Source organism: Dendropsophus ebraccatus, chromosome 8 (assembly GCF_027789765.1).
Source record: "Dendropsophus ebraccatus isolate aDenEbr1 chromosome 8, aDenEbr1.pat, whole genome shotgun sequence".
NCBI lineage: Eukaryota > Metazoa > Chordata > Amphibia > Anura > Hylidae > Dendropsophus > Dendropsophus ebraccatus.
Genome location: NC_091461.1, coordinates 28,453,017 through 28,474,626, shown reverse-complemented (window position 1 = coordinate 28,474,626; position 21,610 = coordinate 28,453,017). Strand labels below are relative to the sequence as shown.

Here is a 21,610-nt window from a genome sequence, read left to right as displayed (position 1 = left end):
AGTCTGACACTGTGCTCTCTGCTGACATCTCTGTCTGAGACAGGAACTGTGCAGGGCAGGAGATTTTTTCTATGAGGATTTGTTGCTACTCTGGACAATTCCTGTCAAGGACAGAGGTGGCAGCAGAGAGCGCTGTGTCAGTTGATTTGAAAGAAAAACATTTTTGCTGGAGTCCCCTATAAATCCAGAAAATGAAACTCTTTTTTTTAAATCTGTTTCTATTTTCTCACTGTCATTTTTTATATTTTATCTTTTTGTAGAATATAAGCAGCCACCTTGCCTGGGCTGTTTTAACAATTTTAGTGACATGCTAAATGGCAAACCTCATGCACATAGATGCAATAAAATTTCCAGACCCTATTCTTTGAATGGAATCTATTTGTAAGCATGCTCTGTGACCTGTGCAGAGGTCATACTACAAAGAGGGGGAGGCTGAGCTGTGAACATTATCTATTGTCTTTGATATCTACTGGTCTTTCATATCTACACCTTTCACTGTAAGGCTGTGTTCACACAATGTACTTTTTATGAAAAGAATGGCTGTTATTTTCAATTCACACAACGGACATTTTTTTCATAATGAAATATGAAACGGCTATTGTTTGCTACAGCTGTCGATATACTGATTTATGTGAATTATTTCCAGCTGTTGTCTATAGACTTCAATGCAATTTGCATTTAAAACAACGGCCATTGTTTATATAACATGTGAACATAGCCTAATCCTGTACAGTTCACTTTCCAGCATCTTATGATCACAGACAAAACAGAAAGTCACAGCTTAGTTTTAAACCTAGTGGCCAGAACGAAAACTTTGAAAGATTTGAGGATTATTTTATATTATACATAATAAAATGTCAAAGTAGAAAAAAAAAACATAAGCAAAATTTAAAAATATATATATATTTAAATAAAATTTTAGGGGACTTGTCATTTATGGTTCTAAGAGAAAGTTAACTAAACCTTGTATGGAAAAAGAGTCATACACTAGCTGCTTTGCAAAGTGTAGAGAAAGATATTATGATGAAAGGGTTAACAAGTTTAGTATGAGGGTGGGGTGCGTGAACAACCTGGTAGCGTCTGTACTTACTCATGTGAATCCCTACAGAACGTAACTGGAGTATTACAATAAAACACCCCTGAGGGGCAAAATAAAGCAACATCTGCAGGCTGAGTCACTCCACCTACTGGCACAGTACCCAGCACCATGTGCAGGCGATGGAGCCTCCGGTGCAGTCTCGTGTTGTTTTCTTTGAATGCATTCCTGCGAGTTAGAGCTGCTCTTTGGAAGATTACAGTTCTAACCTCCCCCCTCCTCTTTATTTGTTCCAGTATAATATCCAAGGCTGTTTGTCTTCCTTCGGATCTTTTGCTTATGCAATGTCATCGAGAACACAATGGCTCATTTTTACATGAGTCATATAGCATGACTGTAATGCATAAGATGACTCTGATTTACTCAATTAAACACAATCCTACATAAAATGCTGTGATTGCAGCCCACAAAGTCATTTCCTGTTCAAATAAAATGAACTTTCCTACTAAGGCTTCAGCAATATAAACACTTATGCGGCGTTACTGGTACCAGCGTAGCAGAGGCGGATGGTGCAAGTAAATCACCAGTAGTTTGTAGACAGGGTCTTTGGCTATCGGTAATTGCATTGTTTTATTATGTCTAGATCTATATTTTGTCTACAGTTTTACTGTGTCTACCAATGGGTATGTCTAGAAATTTAAAGACTTGCCCATTGGTAGATACCCTCGGGCACATTTACTAACACCATCCAAACCTAGATTAGAAAGTGAGAAAATGCACCAAATTTATCATATTTGCCCATGCTTTTGATTTGGTGCTCTGGACAGTTCCTGTCACGGACAGAGGTGGCTGCAGAGAGCACCATGTCAGGATGGAAAAAATTAAAAAATAAACACCACATCCTGCAAGGCATACAGCAGCTAATAATTACTTTTTTTTTGTTTTTTTTAATAGAAGTAATATTAAATGTACAGTACAATATATAACTTTCTGACACCAGTCAGAAAACATTTTTTATTATCATAGTACCCCTTTAATCCCTTCCCCAACACGTAAATGTACCTTCGGATTCAGGTGGTGAAAATTTAGAGAAGGGTCATGCGGCAACCCTGCTCTGAACCTTTCTGCAGCCTGAGACCACTTCAGCTATTAACATGCGCGGTCCGATCGCCGTCGCCTGCTAATTAGACATTTAAATGCAGCTGTCAAAACTGAAAGCTGCATTTAAATGTATTATGTGCCTCTATCCCTGGTGTCTAGTGGGGGGATCTCCCCCCCACGATGCGATCGCAGAGGGGAGAACCGCCAAAGTGCAAAATTGCAGATTTCTTGTCACATTAAATCCAGAAAAATAAATAGTGTTAAAAAAGTCGCATACACGCAAACAAGGTCCCAATAGAAATTACAGATCATGGCGCCCCATAGACCAAGGGATAAAAGCGTTATAAGGATGGGAATAGAGCAGTTTTGAACACATTTAGAGGGACATGTATCAAAGTAAAAAAGCATTTTTTTTTTTGCAGAAAGGGGCCAGATGCAAATAAATTTATTCGCTAATGGCCATTTTGCGAATAAATTATTTGCATGTGGCACCTTTCCGCCCGGTACACCAGGGGGGCGGGGAGGGGGTGTGGAGGGGGCGGAACGGGGGGCACGGACTCAGAGTCCGCTCTATTCAGCATTTGTTTAGCGGAAAAATAGTCAGGAAACCTACTCCACCTCTGAGCTGGCGTAGGTTTCCTGCCGCGCACATCGGTGCGTACAGGATTTATGTAGTGGCAGTCCGCCTCTACATAAATCTCCGTAGTCTCGGAGCAGCGGGGACAGCGGGGACAATGGTCCCCCTTAGTTTTTTTTTTTTTAAGATTTCAATTTTTTAAAAGCGGCAATTTTTGGGTGAAGCCGTATATACTGGATCCCCCAAAACACAATGTGAACGCAGGCAAAAAGAGGCAACTGTCTGTTCACAACTTGCTACATTAACACAGTGCCGTAGGCAGAATTCTAAATGTGATTCGTGGATTTCTGAAGTTTTTTCCGCTGTAACCTTTAGATTGGCCTTTATTACATGGTCAGAAGTGAATATTTTAGCATCAAGGAAAAGATTTCTCTATCTGTTGCATGAAATAAAAAAAATGGAGTGCATCCTATTATTAGGAGACTGTGTAATATATAATACCTGTGCTGTACAAGTAACAAAGACTTAGGAACAATTGTTCTATATGATTGAAGCTCTGACAGCAGAGAAAATAATGGATCGGGATGGTATGGCATGACTGTTTGCTGGGAAAAGACTGAAATAGCTGCAGAGATTGAGCAGGAACCCAGGCATTGTATACATGGTGTAAATGTGCTATGGATGAACAGCGTATAATAGACTATAATGCATCATTGGGAAGCTTGAACTTTAGCGTCCTATTCTCTATAAGCTAGTATGGCAGGGGATGTTTACAGCGTTATTTTTTTTTGTTCCAATCCACCTGAACTAGTAAATGAACAAAGTGTTTTGCATCTACATCTGTTATATGCCACCATGTTATTGGCCACATTTATAAAGAAATAGCTGTTGATGCATCTCCTATACGTATAGATTCATCAAAGGTAAACTGTAAGGATATGGGGCCGTCTACGGAGGCAAACAAATGTTGATCGGTGCCTTTACACGGCACAACTAATCCAGCTGTCGGGCCACATGAATGATCTTACCGGACTGTACTGTATAACTAGAGGTATAACCAGTAGGTGATCCTGCTGTATAGAGCTCTAGTGACATCACATCTGGAATACTGTGTCCAGTTCTGGAGACTTCACCTACATAAAGATATTAAGGAAATAGTACGGGTCCAAAGACGGGCTACAAAAATGGTGGAGGGTCTAGAGTACAGGTGTCAAACCTTCATCCCTCTAACTGTTGCAAAACTACAATTTGCATCATTCCTGGACAGCTAAAGCTTTAGCTTTGGTTGTCCAGGCATGATGGAAATTGTAGTTTTGCAACAGTAGGAAGGACAGAGTTTGACACCTATGGTCTAAAGCATAAAACTTATCAGGAAAGATTTAAAGGCGTTATCTGGCTAGGGAAAACGTTATATATATTGTTGCAAGTATATAAAAAACAATAAAGAAGCTATGCTCTCCCCGCTTCCCCCATGTCCTTCCACAGATCCCTGTTACAGGTCTCCACTTCCGTAATGGACTCAAGTCCGTTTCGGAAGTGGAGACAGGATTGTTCAGCCGGGGACAATGACAACCCATAGGAGGAGGGGTAAGTTTAGCTTCTTTATTGTTTTCTATATACGTTCAACAATATAATTTCCCTAGCCAGATAACCCCTTTAAGGATTTAAATCTGTATCGTCTAGGGAAAGAAGGGAAAAGGGGGATACGATTGAAACCATTATATATTTTAAAGGCCTTATTAAGGTTCAGGAGAAAAGAAACACAAGAACAAGGGGAAACAATTTGAAGTTAGTTGGGAAAAGATCAGGGACATGAGAAAATCTTACTGAAAGATATGGTACTGAAAGAGTAGTAGATGCTTGGAACATTTTTTCAGCAGATGTGGTAAGTAAATATATAGTAAGTGAATGTAAACCTGGCTGGAATACACATATATCTATCCTGAGATAATAAGAAAGGTAATAATATAAGGGCAGACTAGATGGAGCAGGTGGTCCCTTTCTACTCATAAACTTCTATGTTCTTTTGGGCAACATGTGCTCTGAAAGTCCATCTCTTCCCTTAAAGGGGTTATCTAGCCCTACAAAAACATGGACACTTTAATCCAGAGATAGCATCACTCTTGTCGCCAGTTCAGGTGTAGTTTGCAATTAAGCTCCATTCACTTCAATGGAACTGAGTTACAAAACCTGCACCCAAACTGGAGACAAGAGCGGAGATGTTTCTGGAAGAAAGTTTTTGTAGCGCTGGATAACCCCTTTAAGCCAAACTTCAGCTGTTTTTCCAGAGAGAATGATGAGTTTAGAAGGGGGCGTCAGGAAAACAACCTGATAAGGCAGTAAAGAGGCTTTCTTTGCTGATACAATATATTACTATTGATTTATGTTAAGTTGTTGAATCGACAGTGACCATTCAAAGTGTTACTGACATTTAAAAACATCTTTTGATATTTCATGCAGACATTTCAATATTTTTGGTCTTTTGGTGTCTCAGTGCTCAGACCCCACCGATCAATAGATATAGCCAGGATAAGTGCACAACTGTGCTCTTTACCCCCAACCTCACCGCATCATAAGTTTATAGAGCGTGACTCCCGCAATGAGACAGATTGAGTGCCGAGCCGGGAAATGAAGTGTGCTGCTATGTACTATATCTAATGATTGGTGGGGGTCTCAAAACTAAAAACCCATGTGTCAAAAGTTTCAAATAATATTTTTTTTAAGTTGACAGTAACACTTTAAACATAGATAGTCTGACCCCTGGGACCCCTGTTCATCAGCAGAATTAATGGCCAGTGGTGCCATTGATCATTGGGAATTCACTCCTTTACTCCTCTTATTCTTATTTCCCTTATGCATTGAATGTCATTACAGTGGCACTCCAATCATTATTTCTATAGGATAGTACAATAACAAGTAATTTATGTATTTCCTATTGACAATGATGCTCGTGCCAACATATTGACGTTCAGGGTCTTTAAATTATTGTCATTGCTGGGTCCTGGAAGTTTCAGGACTGGGTTAGAATTAGATTGGAGTTAAGAGTTAGAAGAGTGGATGGCATCCGGCCAGCTTCTCCCAGACAGTTTATTACATTTCATTAAGCTTCATTAACACCGTCCAGTTTTAATATGTAATGAATTAATGAGTGTTTGGTAATTGACAGCTTGTGTTTTCTAACCTTGGATTCAGTAATTTACCTTAAATAATAGAAAGGAAGGCCCTTCTGTGAATATTCCATAGTCAACTTTGGCTACAACTATGTTCACATTACAGTTTGTGTCTCCAAGGTCCCAACAAATCTCAAATTGGGGTGCCAGGTATCCTTTACCTAATAGGTATGGGTCACATTTAGTTCAGTGGTCCAAACATAGTCAACTATGTTCATGTCATACAAGTTTTTACTTGCAGAAAGCTTTTTAGTCTGAGCCAAAACATATATAAGCTCAGAAAATTGCTTGAACCTTTAAGTTTGGCCCATTGAAATGAATGGGGCCTGTGTTTATCTAAGCACGGATACATCAACAGCCATATGTGATATTGTGGCATAGATTTTGATGTAAATCTAGCCTTAGCCCCATCTTCTGCCTCTAAGTGACATACTGGGAGCGAAAATAAAACTGTCCTCAATTTGGAGAGCTGGTGGTCATTGGCGATAGTCCAAACAACGTCCAATTTGCATTGGACCAAATTAGAGCAACATCTATGGAACCATACCTTACCTTGAAGCATGCAAAGTTTTAAAGCGTAACTGTCATTTCAGGGTCATCTTTCAGAAAACAATAAATATCAGTAGTACAAGCGATTTTATGAAACTCTGTAATAGGTTTTATTTAGCAAAAGAGTTTCCTTCTGTACTGAAAAAGCTGTTTTCCTAGCTCCCCCCTGACTTCAGAAGAAGCAGGATTTCTGTGTCCATTATGTGTCTATGGAGAGGGGAGGGGCTGAGAAGAGTGAGCACGAAGGAGAGAAATATCAGTCCTGCACAGCACAACACTCTGCAATCTTCTCTTATCAAGTTCCTAGCTAAGCACTGACCTTTGTGACCTCTGAATCCAGCATTTTAGATGCCCAGACAGTCTCCAAACAGCTGACCTTCTTGTCTCCTCTTCCTGCTCACTCATCTTCCTCAGCCCCTCCCCCCTCCATAGGATATAATGAACACAGCATAACACGTCTTCACTTGCTTCTCCGTATTGAAGACGGATTTGCCTGATAATGAACAGATAAGAAGTGAGGGGGGAGGCTGGGAAACTGCTTCTTGAGTACAGAAAGAGACTTTTTTGCCTTATAAAACCTAATACAGAGTTTATTAAAATCGCTTGTACTAGTGACTTGTGCAAAAAAAAAAAACATGACAGTTATACCTTAATTTCTGCTCAGATGACTTATGGAGCAATTATCTGCTTTGGATTTTCTAAATGGGGCTCTGTATATCAGCAAACAGCCTCCTGAACATGGTTGTACTGTATACTAAAGGTTTAAAGGGGAACTGTCAGCAGGTTAGACGAGGAGGAAGGCAATAATCAATGGAGCGGACGAACTGGATGACGCTTTGGAGGCTGGGCAGTGGTCCCAACCAAAGATTAAGCTGACTAACAGTGTGGGACCGGCATCGAGGAGGAAAGTAAGACACATACCTTCCTCCTCAGCATCCCGGGAGCTATAGGGAGCTATCACCAGCTTAGATTTGTCTAACCTGCTGATGGTTCCCCTTTTATGCACAAATAACAATATATTGTCAAGAAAAGCAATACAATTCCGACAGTCAGAACAGTCTCATTGATGTGCCTCTTAAAGGGGATAGACATTGTGCAGCCAGAGACTTACAGAGCCAGTTCTGTCTGTCTGTCTGTGTTCTACCTCACATACCCATCAGGCAAAAAATATTGTTTGACCTAGAGTGTTCCTTTAATTTCAAACTATTCTGTTCAGCCTAAAAGGGGCTTTTTTAGAGGTGACCTTTAAGAGCAGGGGTCCCCAAACAGGGGTCCAGTTCACTGTCCCTAAGACCGTCGGAGGGCCGGACTATAAAAAACAAAAAAACAAAACTATAATCGAATCCCAATGCAAAATACCACAACCCCCCCTCCTCCCCCAAGTAAAAGCATCCCTATTTCTTTCCACCTTTCACCCAACCCCCACTTAACCCCTCACTCCCCCCTCCACCAGCCTACCCTTACTCCCCCTTCATCCCCTTAACCAGCCCCCCCACTCCCCCTTCACCCCCTCAACCAGCCCCCTCACTTATCCTTCAACCCCTCAACCAGCCCCCTCACTCCCCCTTCATCCCCTCAACCAGCCCTCTTACTCCCCCTTCACTCCTTTAACCAGCCCCCTCACTTATCATTCAACCCCTCAACCAGCCCCCTCACTCCCCCTTCACACCCTCAACCAGTGGTAAGTTCCACAGTATATGTATAGATAGGGCAACATTTTTATTGCTGTTCATCTTTCGCGTTTCATCTGTCACTTCTTATTGCCTTTACCTGTTAATATGCTGCAGGCCAAGCTTACCAATCTCAGTATTCATAGAAAAGAATAGCCAAAAAGGCTTTGGAGTCTCCTCTCTTTGTGAATCTTTGTGAATTTCCAAAAACTAGATAAAAAATTAAGCGGGAACAAGACATAAAAATAAATTGCGTATAGGATACAGCAAAGGGTTAAAACTTTCGCAGACTTTTCTTTTTTTCTTCATGTATTTGTCTGCCTTAAGAACTTGGCGGAAATTCTGCACTAGTAGAGAAATGGAGCTAGTAAAGGGATCCCCCGGGGGGAGAGTTGAAATCTGTGATCCTTGGGTCTCTGAATTTTGAACAAAGGCTTCCTCTGTGGATATTGTTAGACGAGGCTGGAGAACGGCTGACAATGTAACTCACCTGCTGAAAAATGATTAAATAATGATTTCTTTATGGTCATCCCAGAATAATGTCGAAAAAATGTCGAAAAAATGAGCATTTTAGGATCTATCTCTCTATCTGTCTATCTATCTAGCTGTCAGTCTCATCTCTCTCTATCTCTCTCTCTCTCTGTCTCTCTCTGTCTCAATGTCTCCCATATATTTTTCTATCTAGCTAATATCTGATTACCTATTTGTAGTGTCCCTTTACTGGTTTTTCTTTACACACCTAGGTAAAACTAGTTTTGTCAGGTGCCACAGTACAGTTAGCTGCTGTGCCCTTCTCCAGCCACTGGGTTTCTCACTCCCCTTGTGCACAGCTGCAGTTAGGAAGGAAGGTTTAGCCTGCTACACACACTCATATACCACTTCCTGGAGAGTTAGTTGGTTGTGTTCAAGCTAGAGAAGAGACAAGAACTGCTGAACCCAACACTGGGGTAACGGGAGTTAGAGTAACCACCTTCCCTACGCTTTAGATTCCCACTTCAGGACAGTCAACCCCCTTGAGAAGGAGAGAGAGAAAAAGACTGATCCCCAGTAGAGCACAAATGCAAGTTAGCCACTTTCTACTGACTATGCTCCACTACGTAGGAAAGTTTCTACTAGTTAGCTTCACCCAGAAACAGAGACCTGGGACTCGTACTACCTATCAGGGCGGTCACAAATACTGAGAGGCAGAAGCTATCTAAATGTGAGTTCTTCAAGTCACACACTTCCCCTGGCCACCGTGACAAGTCACCCTAAAACACCAGAGCCCACCGGCTGGTTAAACACCAGTATCAAGAGCCCTGGGCAACAGCATATTTATCTATCTGTCTTCCCACATAGGAAAGCAGCAGTACCAAGTTGAGAAAATTGTCATAAGTGCCATAGGGGCCTTGAATCTATCTATCTATCTATCTAAGATATATCTATTCTTCCATCGCATATCTGTATATTCTCTGTCTGCCATCTATTATCTATGGATACGGATGCATCTCATGAGTGCTGTCATATTGACTGTCTGTTCCAAATTACAAGTTAAAAGTATTACCTCGTGCATGGAAGTACCACACTGACACACTGATGGTCAAAGTGGATCTTGTTTAGTCAGAGATGGCAGCCAGTATATATATATATATATATATATATATATCCTGGGGGGGGGGTTCTTCTACTAAGACTCGTGTCAGTACTTCATTGGCTGAGGTACGAAAAGAGTTACTTGCATAGCAGTAGTGTTTACTTATATAAGCTTTCAGGAATGTAAAAATCTCTACGTGTTTACAAGGTCAGCGCCATATTGTTATGGCTTTACTAAATATACAAAATATATTATCCTTATCTCTATCTATCTATCTATCTATCTATTGTATTATCTATCTCATATTACAATGTTTTCTTCCTAATGATGCCTTCACAGTACATAGGAATATAATACTATAGTAGTGTAGTGCTGTAGCATGAAGCCCATTGTAGAGAGTGTTTACAGTCTATTAATTCAGCTTTTTTCTCCTTGTAGTGAACTTGGACCATTTTCAAATTCTCCGGGCGATTGGTAAGGGAAGCTTTGGCAAGGTAAGAACATTTTTATTTTCTTCTTGAAAGCGTGAATGCATAAGCTGAGTCCTAGGGGTGACTTTGTGGTTTTGACTACATTGTAAACTGTCCCGACCAAAGATCATTATGCAGTTTTTTTTTCTCTGTGGGCTTTGAAGCTCTGCGATGAAGGGTAATGTTATTAGTTATTTGTTGTACCTTTTGTGCCTAAATTAGTTTTTTTTAGTTTTTTAATCTGTGAGGGTGACAAAATCTGGCTCATCCCATTCAATTACTGTAGTCTAATTTACATTATTACTGAATTGATAGTTATACCTATATAGCTATAACACTGCATTATAGGAGCTCAGCTAGGCTATTAGGGGGCATCTGTCACCTGCTTGTTGACCGTTTCCTGTAGACCACAACAAAATTGTTGATGCAACCCTTGGTTTAATACAGACTGTAAAACAGGAACAGCATGGAAAACACATGGATAACACAATATATTTACAGGGATCAAATGGTCTTCAAAAATTACTTTTTTTTATACGGCGGGGCCACACTGTGTTTTCGCTGTTCATTTAACATAACCATTAAAGGGAAAAAACCAGATGTGAAAATAGATGGTAAAAACTTTGCCATCCAATCCGTTTTCTATTGACTTACACTAATAAAAAAATAATGGAAACTGATTTTTTTTTATTTTTTTTTTATTTTTTAATGTGCCACATTTTTCTGTCCATCAAAATTAAGTGTTCTAAGGCTGTTTTCACTTCCGGAACATAACGGGTGGAGGTGATCATGTTCTTTATCCGATATGTTCCCGTAGTGAGAGCATAGCCTTAAGTAGATACAGTGGAATGGATGCAAAAACACAGTGTAAACCTCGACTAAGTGTAACATTGATAGTTCATGTGTTCTCTGTTGAGAGAGAAGGGATAAGCGGCTTTCCTATGTAAGAGCAATAGGGTCAGAAAGTTGAAATCCAAGTAGGAGGGGTAAGCCGCTGCCAGTCTCTTTTTGCTCCAGCATTTCTCTTTGAGTCAATAGGGTAGGAAAGTTGAAATCCAACATGCCCGAGTCTTTCGTCCCCTGAAATCATCTGCCAGAAGCTCACCCATACAGAGTAGTCAGCAGGCCTGTCCGGCCAGGTTTGGCTACCTTTCCTTAATGTGTATGGTCACTTTTAGCCTGTGGGAACTGCAGCATATAGTTAGAGCCCCCTATACTTACCTAATCCCACCGGGTCCCGCTTCTGGAGATGGTCGGGTTATGAAGATCTCAGCCGCTGCAGCCCGGCGCGCGCGCTAAGAGATGAGTCCAACACCCATAGAGAATGACAGGAGAGTCCAGCGCTCCGTCATTCTCTATGAGCGTTGGACTCATCTCTCAGCGCACGCCGGGCTGCAGCGGCTGATATCTCCGTGACCCGACCGGATCCAGAAGCGGGACCCGGAGGGATTAGGTAAGTATAGGGGGCTCTAACGGGGGGGTCGGGAGCCTGTCACCCCAGCACGGGGGGTGACAGGTTCCCTTTAAAGGAACAAGGAACTAGGAAAAGTCCCATGAGAATAAAAAATCACTGGCAGGCAGGGGGTGCAGGAACATAATAAAGAATGTATACTTACCCAGCCCCATGCCCCCACAGCACTGCCTAACCAATATCCACTGACAACCACCTGCCTTCTGAAGCTCCTGCTGCTGCAATGTTACATACCCGGCTGATGGATTGCCCGCTCAGCCAATCCGTGACAGTGACGGGCAATCCATCAGCCGTGCTGTACCATTGCAGCTGTAGGAGCCATGTCTGTAACGTACCAGGAAGCCAGGAGAAAATGAAATGCGGTGGCTGTCCAAAGGCGATGACAGCGTCACTATGGGGGAATAGGTACGGGTAAGTAAACATTTTTTTTTAATGTTCCCGCACCCCCCTGCCTGCCTGTGAGCTTTTATTTTTGTGGGACGTCTCCTTTAAAGGGAACCAGTTACTAGCAAATAGTGTCTGCAGCTACACAGTGCAATAGGGCCAGTAGTGCTGTTTGCAAACATATAAGTGGGTTCGCCCAAGGCTCCCTCTGGGTCTCTCATGTGCCGTAGTTACCCCTCTTTTTTTCCTTTGGGGTTGCACCCCCTTTGCTGACCTGCCAAGGTCGTTGTTCTATAAGTAAAGAATTTATATTTAAAAAAAGACATATAGGTATATTCCCCAAAAAGGAAGTGCTGTATGTAAATTATACTTAACTAGGCATGCAGGCGGTCCTCAGCAGCAAAGTAGTCACTGCTGGGAGGGAAAGTGCTCTGTAATCACACCTCTATGGGTGAGATTCTCACTGTAGGAGCTGGAAGAGTCACAGAGGGGCTGACATGCCCCAAAAGGCGTGGTTACACAGGAGGACTACTTCACCACTGAGGACTGCCAACATGCCTAGTTAAGTATGATTTATATACACTACTGGCCCTATTACACTACTGGTCCTATAACACTACTGGCCCTATTACACTACTGGCCCTATTACACTACTGGTCCTATAACACTACTGGCCCTATTACACTACTGGTCCTATTACACAACTGGTCCTACTACACAACTGGTCCTATTACACTACTGGCCCTATTACACTACTGGTCCTATAACACTACTGGTCCTATTACACTACTGGCCCTATTACACTACTGGCCCTATTACACTACTGGTCCTATTACACTACTGGCCCTATTACACTACTGGTCCTATTAAACTACTGGTCCTATTACACTACTGGCCCTATTACACTACTGGCCCTATTACACTACTGGCCCTATTACACTACTGGTCCTATTACACTACTGGCCCTATTACACTACTGGTCCTATTACACTACTGGCCCTATTACACTACTGGTCCTATTAAACTACTGGTCCTATTACACTACTGGTCCTATTACACTGTGTTTATAGCTGCAGACACTATTGGCTGGTGATTGGTTCCCTTTAAAACCTTGCCGTTTGCTTTCCTACAATGACTTTGGCTCTATTTGTAGAACAAAGTAACAAAATATGTAACAGAATTTAACTTGACAGCGTTCCCTTGTTTCTATGGCTACACTAACCAGCTTCGAACTGTGTAAAATTATTTATAAAGCCTTCCTGGAAAGCTGACAAGCTAAGTCTTGTGCTATAGTGTGAACTTACTTGGCTGGGACAATATTGTTACGCTCATTTGCCCTTGAAGGGGGGGGGGGGGGGGGGGTCCATTGAATCTTATACATATATTTTAAAAAAATTGTAAGTCCTAAACAATACAAGTTAGCCTAAATTATTTGTTGCAAATGTATTTGTGTTCTGCTTCTTCAAGCTAATTGATTGTGTCCTTAAGTTTGGCGCACTGTGTTCTCCTTAATGGTGTACAGTGCAACCCCCCCTTAATAAACTTGGCCCCCTCATAAGGTAAAACGCATCCCCATCCAATAAGGTAAAATGCATTGCACCCCCCCCCCCACCCAATAAGTATAATGCACTGCAACCCCTCTTCATGTACTATTCCTGCAATAATGTATAATGCACTGCAATGCCCCATGAGGTATAATCAACTGTGCCTCCATAATGCAGTGTGCACCCTGCTTAATAAGATGTAATATATAATGTATTATACACCCTCCAATAAGATATAATACACTATGACTCCCCCTGCATAAATGAGATGTCTCATTAAGGGGAGGTATAATGTATTATATCTCATTAAGGGGGAGGGATCTGCCCCTTCCCCCTAGTGTAGGCCTCAGGCACAACTTTCATAAATGTCCCCCAACATGTTTATTATGTTAACCAACAGTATAGCTATAAATATATACTCTTAAATGAGTACTCCAATGGTATTTTTACTGATTTCCCTGAGTTAAGTGATTGGTGTGTTTTGTTGGTCTATTTTACATTGCCCCTGGTAGCCAGAATCCTGCTCCACACTGATGAGGGGCAAATACCCCGAAACCACTGTCTGTGGAAGGATGCCTGCCTTGGTAAACCTTCCTTCTCTGGAGAGAGGGATATCTGGCTATTCCTGTGTTTTCACACTCGCAACTGAGGCTCCAAGGACCCCTTCTTTGCATATTAAAATTTTTATAGGGGGCAATCAGTGTAGACTCTTAACCCTCTCCCCCCGCTGCACTGTTAATTAACGTCGCTGCAGCCTATGCCCGATGCTGCAGCAACGTTAATTAACGCTTTAGGATGACACAGACATAGAAGCTGCGCCTGTGTCATCCGCGGCGGGTCCCGGCTATCAGTGATAGCTGGGGACGCGTCGCAACTCTCAGCAGCGGAGCCGCGCTTCGGTGCTGAGAGTTAATCCTATAGATGCTGCGGTCTTCTTCCTCTATAGAGGGAGAATTCTCTCTCCGGTGTCCATCGGGGCTCTGCAAACTGATCGCAGAACCCCGATGGCAGCCATGGAAACTGAAAGCCTCAGGCTTTTTTCACTGATCTCCCTGAGTTCAGTGATTGTTGTGTTTTGTTGGTATATATCATTATTATTATTATTATTTATTAATAAAGTGCCCGTAATTCCAGAGCGCTATACAATAGATAGATTATCCAGACTTGTGCTGTTTGGGGGCAGCTTCCTCCGCCGGCGGTGCTGGCTGGGAGTTTTTTGGGGGGGCATTTTGGGTCTGGTCCTGTGGCATGGGGGTTGCAGGGTCATTCCATGGCCCCCCTTCCCTGCCAGTAGTGGATTATAATAGGGGTGTTTCGGGCGGCAGCCCGGGGCCCTGAGAACCTGGGGGGCCCATGACCACCCAAAAAGACTTATACTTTCAGTGGTGTACTGTCTCCAGGCCACACTTCCGACATGATTTGCAAAAAATCACTGTTTTTTTTATGGCAATTTTGCACAAATCAGGACATCATGACCTTATCTGTCCTGTACTATGAACACCATGCTAGTGCTGCCATAATTACAGTGGGGTGGGGGACCCAGGCTTGGTGAACAGCCGGGGGCCTATGGTAAAGTTAATCCGCCCCTGTTCCCTGCCCATGCACGTTTGCGGGGGTGGTGGTCACTGACCGACACAGTGTGGACTTAGTGTAGGGACCCATGTGTATCAGATACCTGCACGCGGTACATGGGGCAGTGTGGCTTGATCAATTCATACACAAAATTCTGTTGTTTTTTATGCAGCCGAGAGGCACTAGTGTCAGCCATAGGTGTGAGGTGCAGCGCTCTTTTTCTTCCCTGAACCGTATACAATAGATAGGGGTAACAAACAGGAAGAATACAAGATACAAAACACATTACATGAAGGCAAATGGCAGACTGGTACATGGGGTAAAGAGGACCCTGCCCGCGAGGGCTTACAATCTAATATATATATATATTTATAGAAGAAAGTTGCTAGACGGCACTGTGTAGACTCAAAGGCTCAGGTGGGTGCACGAACTCAGGTAGCCAGACCCAGGCTTCCAAATCCACAAGAAGTCGAACAGGCGGCACTCCAGTATAAAGGAAAGAAAAAGTGATTTTATCCACCCATCAATGTGCAACGTTTTGATCTCTCCTTGAGAGGCTCCTTTAAAAAGATCTCAAGGAGAGATCGAAACGTTGCACATTGATGGGTGACGTTCGACTTGTATGCTGACATGTATGCTGCCTAGATGCTTGACTGCCTTGGCTGTATATGGCCTTTCTCCTATCCATCATGAACCTTTCCCTGGCTCCTCCGCAGTCATACATTCGCAGACTTCTACTTATAAACTCCAAATTTAATTTTCCAAATCCATATATTCAGCATCCCCATAAACAATACGTTTAGCAAACTGTGGTTACAAATAAAGGTAAATAGAAGCTAAATGACAGGTATAAAAGGCAGCCACACCATATGATTTAGTGAAATTATAATGCGAGCTACAATGCTATAGAAATGTAACTAGCTCGCTGTGGGCTAGCAGTGAGTCAATATGGAATATAATTGAGTGCACTGTGATTACTGAATACATTGACTGGTATTGCTATCTATGATACATTTAGCAAATTCAATTACGCATTATAATGCAGAGCTGAAATTATGCTCTTATGAATCATTGTATGTTTATATCCGCGTCGCTTCTGAGACAAAATGTTTACTTGGTGCGTGCTAGGGACCATCCAGAGTGTTTCACACCTTGCCTGGGAGAAGGAAAAATATTATGATTAAATTCAGAAATTCACGTTTCTTTCTTTAGTTCTGTTTAATGTGTATTTTTATGTTATTATTTGGATTAGGGGGAAATTATGTAACCTGCCAGGCTGAACACATTGATCTTTACTGTATGCCCATGCCCACTATACCCATGCCCTAGTGCACACATGTGTAACTCGCCGCCCTACAGCTGTTGCAGAACTTCAATTCTTATTTTAGCTTTGGCTGTCCAGGCATGATGGGAATTGTAGTTTTGCAACAACCGGAGGGGTGCAAGTATGACACCCCTGCCCTAGTGCTTATGGCATATTATATATTATGTTATTATATATTATATCTAGCACATAGTAGAAAGGATCCTGCAACTTCATGGTACACCTCTGGTCGTTCCTTTACTGACATAACATTTTGAAAACATTCTGAAAATAGAATTTTTAGGCCATTAGTGTTGTGTTTGTGTGTGTGTGTGTGTGTGTGTGAGGGGGGGGGGGTCATTGCAGGGGGATCCCCCCTATATAAACAATCAGCCGACATCTTTTACACAAGACGATAATGGCCAATATTGACTGGAGTCAATACACTACAGAAGGGTCAGACACAGATTGTGTGGAGACTTGGCCAAGCACAGGATTGTTGATGGACGTAGGTGGAGGACAGATTAGGAGTGTGCACACTAGCACATTAAGTAGTAGCAGAGTATGTGCAGGTGCACCCTACAGGCCAGACTAAGAATTGCTGAAGAAGATGCAGCCTGGCAGTGCCCGGGTAGATCGACTGGGGTATAGGCCAAGAGGAGGTGGAGGTGAGTGACAGTAAACCAGTAGGAGCCAGAGGATGAATAGAGGATGTCCTAAAGGAATAAAGTGTTACCTGGATCAATGATACCAATGTTTATTTTGATTGTAAGTATATAGAGATTAACTTCAAAGGTATACCTATTACATAGCTTATAACCTCTACCTGGTGCTGCGATCAGCTACACCAGGGATAGGGAACCTTCCGCCCTCCAGCTGTTGCAAAACTACAATTCCCATCATGCCTGGGCAGCTAAAGCTTTGGCTGTCCAGGTATGATGGGAAACATTTTGCAACAGCTGGAGGGCCAAAGGTTCCCCATCATTGAGCTACACTATGTAAAAGCATCCAGCAGATTCCCTTTAGTTCACTAAGTAGCCAGTTACCCAATATATATATTTCAGCTTGTAGTATCTTTTCCTTAAATGACTGGAATACATCTCTTCAGCGGGGTCATATGATCTCATAGTTACCATCTTAGGTGGTTCTGGCCCTGATTGTCTACTTATGGTTTCCCAACTTATTTAGAAGAATTTAGGGGAGATGAGAGGGGAGTATTACACAGGTAGAGATGGTTCCGGCTGTAGTTTCCCATGTGAGGTTGTGATAAAGTATCAAGGGAAGTGACAACCACTTACAAAACCTGTTACATTGTTCATAAGTGTTATGTAGATTTTATACGGGACCCTGAATGAATAATTTAATTACCCCTGGGGTACTTTCTATTACTCATTTTAGCCAGGCATCCCATTTAGACGTCATTTACAAAGCCATATCACAGCTCTGAACAATTTCCATACTACGTCACCTGCAGAACTCTATAGACCCATACTGTTCTTCTCTTTGTCTCTGATTTCCTGTAGCAGAATACAGAGAGTTTTTCTCAAATCCATCTGCAGAATCTGTAAGAAAAATATCATGGCATGTTCTATTGGACGCATTAAAATTTTTCTAAGAACGCACAAATAGATATGGGGTACTATCTGATAAGCCAAATAGGAAGTAGCAAGTGCAACAAAGAAGTAAAAAGAAATGGGGAAAGCGAGCCAATTAGACACGTGACCCAGTGGGCAGAAAAGTGCAAAAATGACTGAGCACTGGAAAAACATTGCCTGGTGAGGTGGTGTAGGTGGTGTAATGGTGGGGAGGATTTTCTTGGTACAAGCTGTGTCCTCTGATTCTTGTGGATAGATGTTTGGATAGTAATGGCCCTATTCCACCGAACGATTATCGTTCGTTTTCGGACGATATCGACCGCTACGGACGATAATCGTTCCGTGGAATAGAGTGCAACAATCAGCCGACATCGTTCATGTCGGCTGATCGTTGCAGTCGCTTGTTTTTCAACATGTTGAAAAACAAGCGACTGATATAGCAGCGATCTGCTGCCGTCGCTCCGTTGAATAGGAGCATCGGCAGCAGATGCTGCTATATCCTATGGGCTGCCCGGACGATCTAGCGATCCCCCGGGCAGCCCCCCCCCGCAGCTCCCCGCCGCCCCCTCCCGCACTCACCCGCTCGCTGCAGCCGCGATGAATAGCGGCGGCAGCGAGCGGCGAACGAGGAGCAAACGAGCGCTGACAGCGCTCGTTTGCTCCTCCAACGATCCGTGGAATACGGGCTTAAGTCTTACCTAAGCATTGTGATTGACAAAGTTCATTCAGTCATGACATCAACCTACTAGATGGGGAGGCTCAAATAAAATGGTCATTCAGTGTATCCTCTCACAGATGCACCATGTCAGCAACTATGGGGATTTGTAAGGCTGAGTTTACATTGGACACCAACAGATCCTATTGACTTCAATGAAGTCCATTCAGATCTTACTAAGTGGAGCTTCAGTGCAGATGTGAACTTAGGGTGGTATTACATGGGAACGATTTTTCAGCGATTAACGAAAAACAATCTTAAACGACCGCTATGACGACTGATCCTAAATTGTTCACCCTATTACACAGGTCGATGATCGTTACTTACGGTCTTTCTTGCGCTCCTCCTTTCCTGGCTGATAGACCAGGGAACAACCTAACGACGCGTTATTACACAGACGATGTTCGAACGATTTGTGAATGATGAAAATCGGTCCAGAGTCTATCAAATAATCAACGATTTCTCGTTGGTCGTTTAATCGTTGCCTGCTATTACACAAAACAATTATCTTTTAAATCTGGACGATCTAACGATTTTCCGAACGATAATTGTCCCCTTTAATACTGCCCTTACTCTAACTCTGCTATGGTCATAAGGCATAGACTTCTGTTCATGCACCAGGAAGTTTAGGATGAGCAGTGCTTAGCATTGCATCTTGGGGGCAGTATAGTGCATGAAGCCGGCTGGAATAATTCAGTATGATTAGAGTATTCAGCTATTTGGAAGCACTTAGTATAAGAACTTTTATCTAATATACACATTATCAGAACAACCCACGTACTTTCTGGTGGCATGCTGCATATAAGGTGTGTGTACTATACTGAGAGCCGATGTGCCATGTGAAGGCAATGCCTGTTTTAGAGTGTTTTCACCTTTCTCCACTCCCACACACCTCTACAGAGCAGGGCTTCCATAGTGGAGATACACACACACAAAGAAAACATTTCCACTCACAAGTGTACATATTGCGCAGGCTTACAAATCTATTTCTATACCTGTGTGGGTTGAGATTAAATAATTGATTCTTGTTATGCTGACAGTGCTAAATCTGTGTAAGTTACCGAAGTTAACTGCCTGTTACGCGGTACAAAGTGCCCTTTTATCTGTGTGTCTTAAGTTAATGACAGGTTATTTAAGTCTGTACACATAGGACTTCAAAAGAAAAGGTTTCCCACAGCATCTAGGATGAAAGTAGTGTGTTTATTCAGACATCAGGGTACACAAAAAATGGAACGTTTCGGCCTACTGGCCTTTGTCAAACATGAGTAGGCCGAAACGTTGCATTTTTTGTGTACCCGGATGTGTGAATAAACACACTACTTTCATCCTGGATGCTGTGGGAAACCTTTTCTTTTGAAATTAGTAGTGCTCATACCTAGGATTGTGAGCATACCTGCGTGCATCCTTTATCTCCATTATCAGGAGAATCTCCAAGGTGCTGTTGGACTTCTTTTTGTTTTTCTGGTATGTACATATAGGACTGTCTAACTAACTTGCTTTAACTTCCATAAGAAACTAAAAAAAAGTGTAAAAAAACAAATGTTTTTAAAAATATAAGAAATCGTAAATAAAAAGGGAGTGATTACAATATTTTATTTTTTATATTATTTATTTATAATAATATATTTATTGTATTTTACCCTCTCCTTCCTCCCCCCCCCACCAATTAAAGTGATACTGCCACCCCCCTACAGTGTCACCTAGGTGGCACTTCACGGCAGTTGCGCCCTATCTCCCCACCTTGGTGACACTGTCCACCAATGAAATGAAGCCATTTTAGAGCAGAAACAAGACGGAGACAAGTTATATACAGGTATATATCAAATGTAGCATCTAAGTTTGTGGATGGTGCGGAGAACCGCACATAGAGTTGGGGGGGGGGCAGAATAACATATCAGGAGAAAGAGGCAAGTTTGCTAAATTATTAACGTATTTGCAAAATTATTTAACTGGACGAGTACTGTATATCTATCATTTGGGATGGCAATACACCTTTAGGCTATGTTCACACTACGTACGTCTCCGGACGTAGCGCGTTCCGTGAATAAGCGGCTGGAGACTTACGTAGTTTGCGTACAATAGAAAGTATACCATGTACGGCGGCACAGTTCACACTACGTAAGAACTTACGCAGCGCCTTAAAAAATTAACTAGACCATTGTTTGAGGACGAAAATGCCATAACTTGCGCCAATAGCGTAACATGCGGTCCCGTACATAGTGGTGATTTCTTCATTTTTTTGTGCCGATCCAAAAGGTTCTGTGGGGTGTCCGGGGCTAGGCGAAGATTTCCAAGTTAAAGACCGCTGTCAGATTGCTACGTAGGGCGCTCGGGAAGCGTAAGTAGACTTCGGGCGTAAGGATCTGTTCACACAATGGTGAAATTGAGTGGTTGGCCGCCATTTAATGGCAATAATTTGCTGTTATTTTAGAACAACGGCTGTTATATTGAAATAATGGCCGTTATTTACTGTTATATGGCGGCCATCCACTCAATTTCACCATTGTGTGAACAGATCCTTTCTGTGTTTTTAATCCACTCCTGGTTTTGGTTGCAATATGAGGACCACAATACTGACTGAAATATACGTAGTGTGAACCCAGCCTTAAGGAGGTTTATATGTCCATACACAAAAACAAATTAACTGTACGCTATAAGGGTATGTCCTACATTGTTGCTACTGCATGTGGGCAAAACCAGCCTTACTGTGGTCATGATCCCTTAGGGGGCAGTCACACATTCCATGCACTGTCTGTAAATATGGATGATGTGCTACGGAATACAATTCACGGCATTGTCATTCATTATGATGCCGGGAGATACAAAACTGTTTAAATCTTTGTGCTGACATGCTGTGTCTAAATTTAGCTCTGTAGCACA

General features: G+C 42.3%; 1 protein-coding gene across 2 annotated transcripts in view; it reads left to right on the top strand.

Moving 5' to 3' along the window:
• The window catches only part of STK32C (serine/threonine kinase 32C), a 183,251-nt gene that overhangs the window by 75,367 nt on the left and 86,274 nt on the right, over positions 1-21,610 (top strand). Inside the window, exon 2 of one of the 2 annotated variants that reach the window (XM_069978945.1) lies at positions 10,115-10,170. In XM_069978945.1, coding sequence (XP_069835046.1) covers positions 10,115-10,170 — 56 coding nt within the window. Of the gene's footprint in view, positions 1-10,114; positions 10,171-21,610 lie in introns of those variants that run through there. The other variant, XM_069978946.1, reaches the window with a different exon arrangement.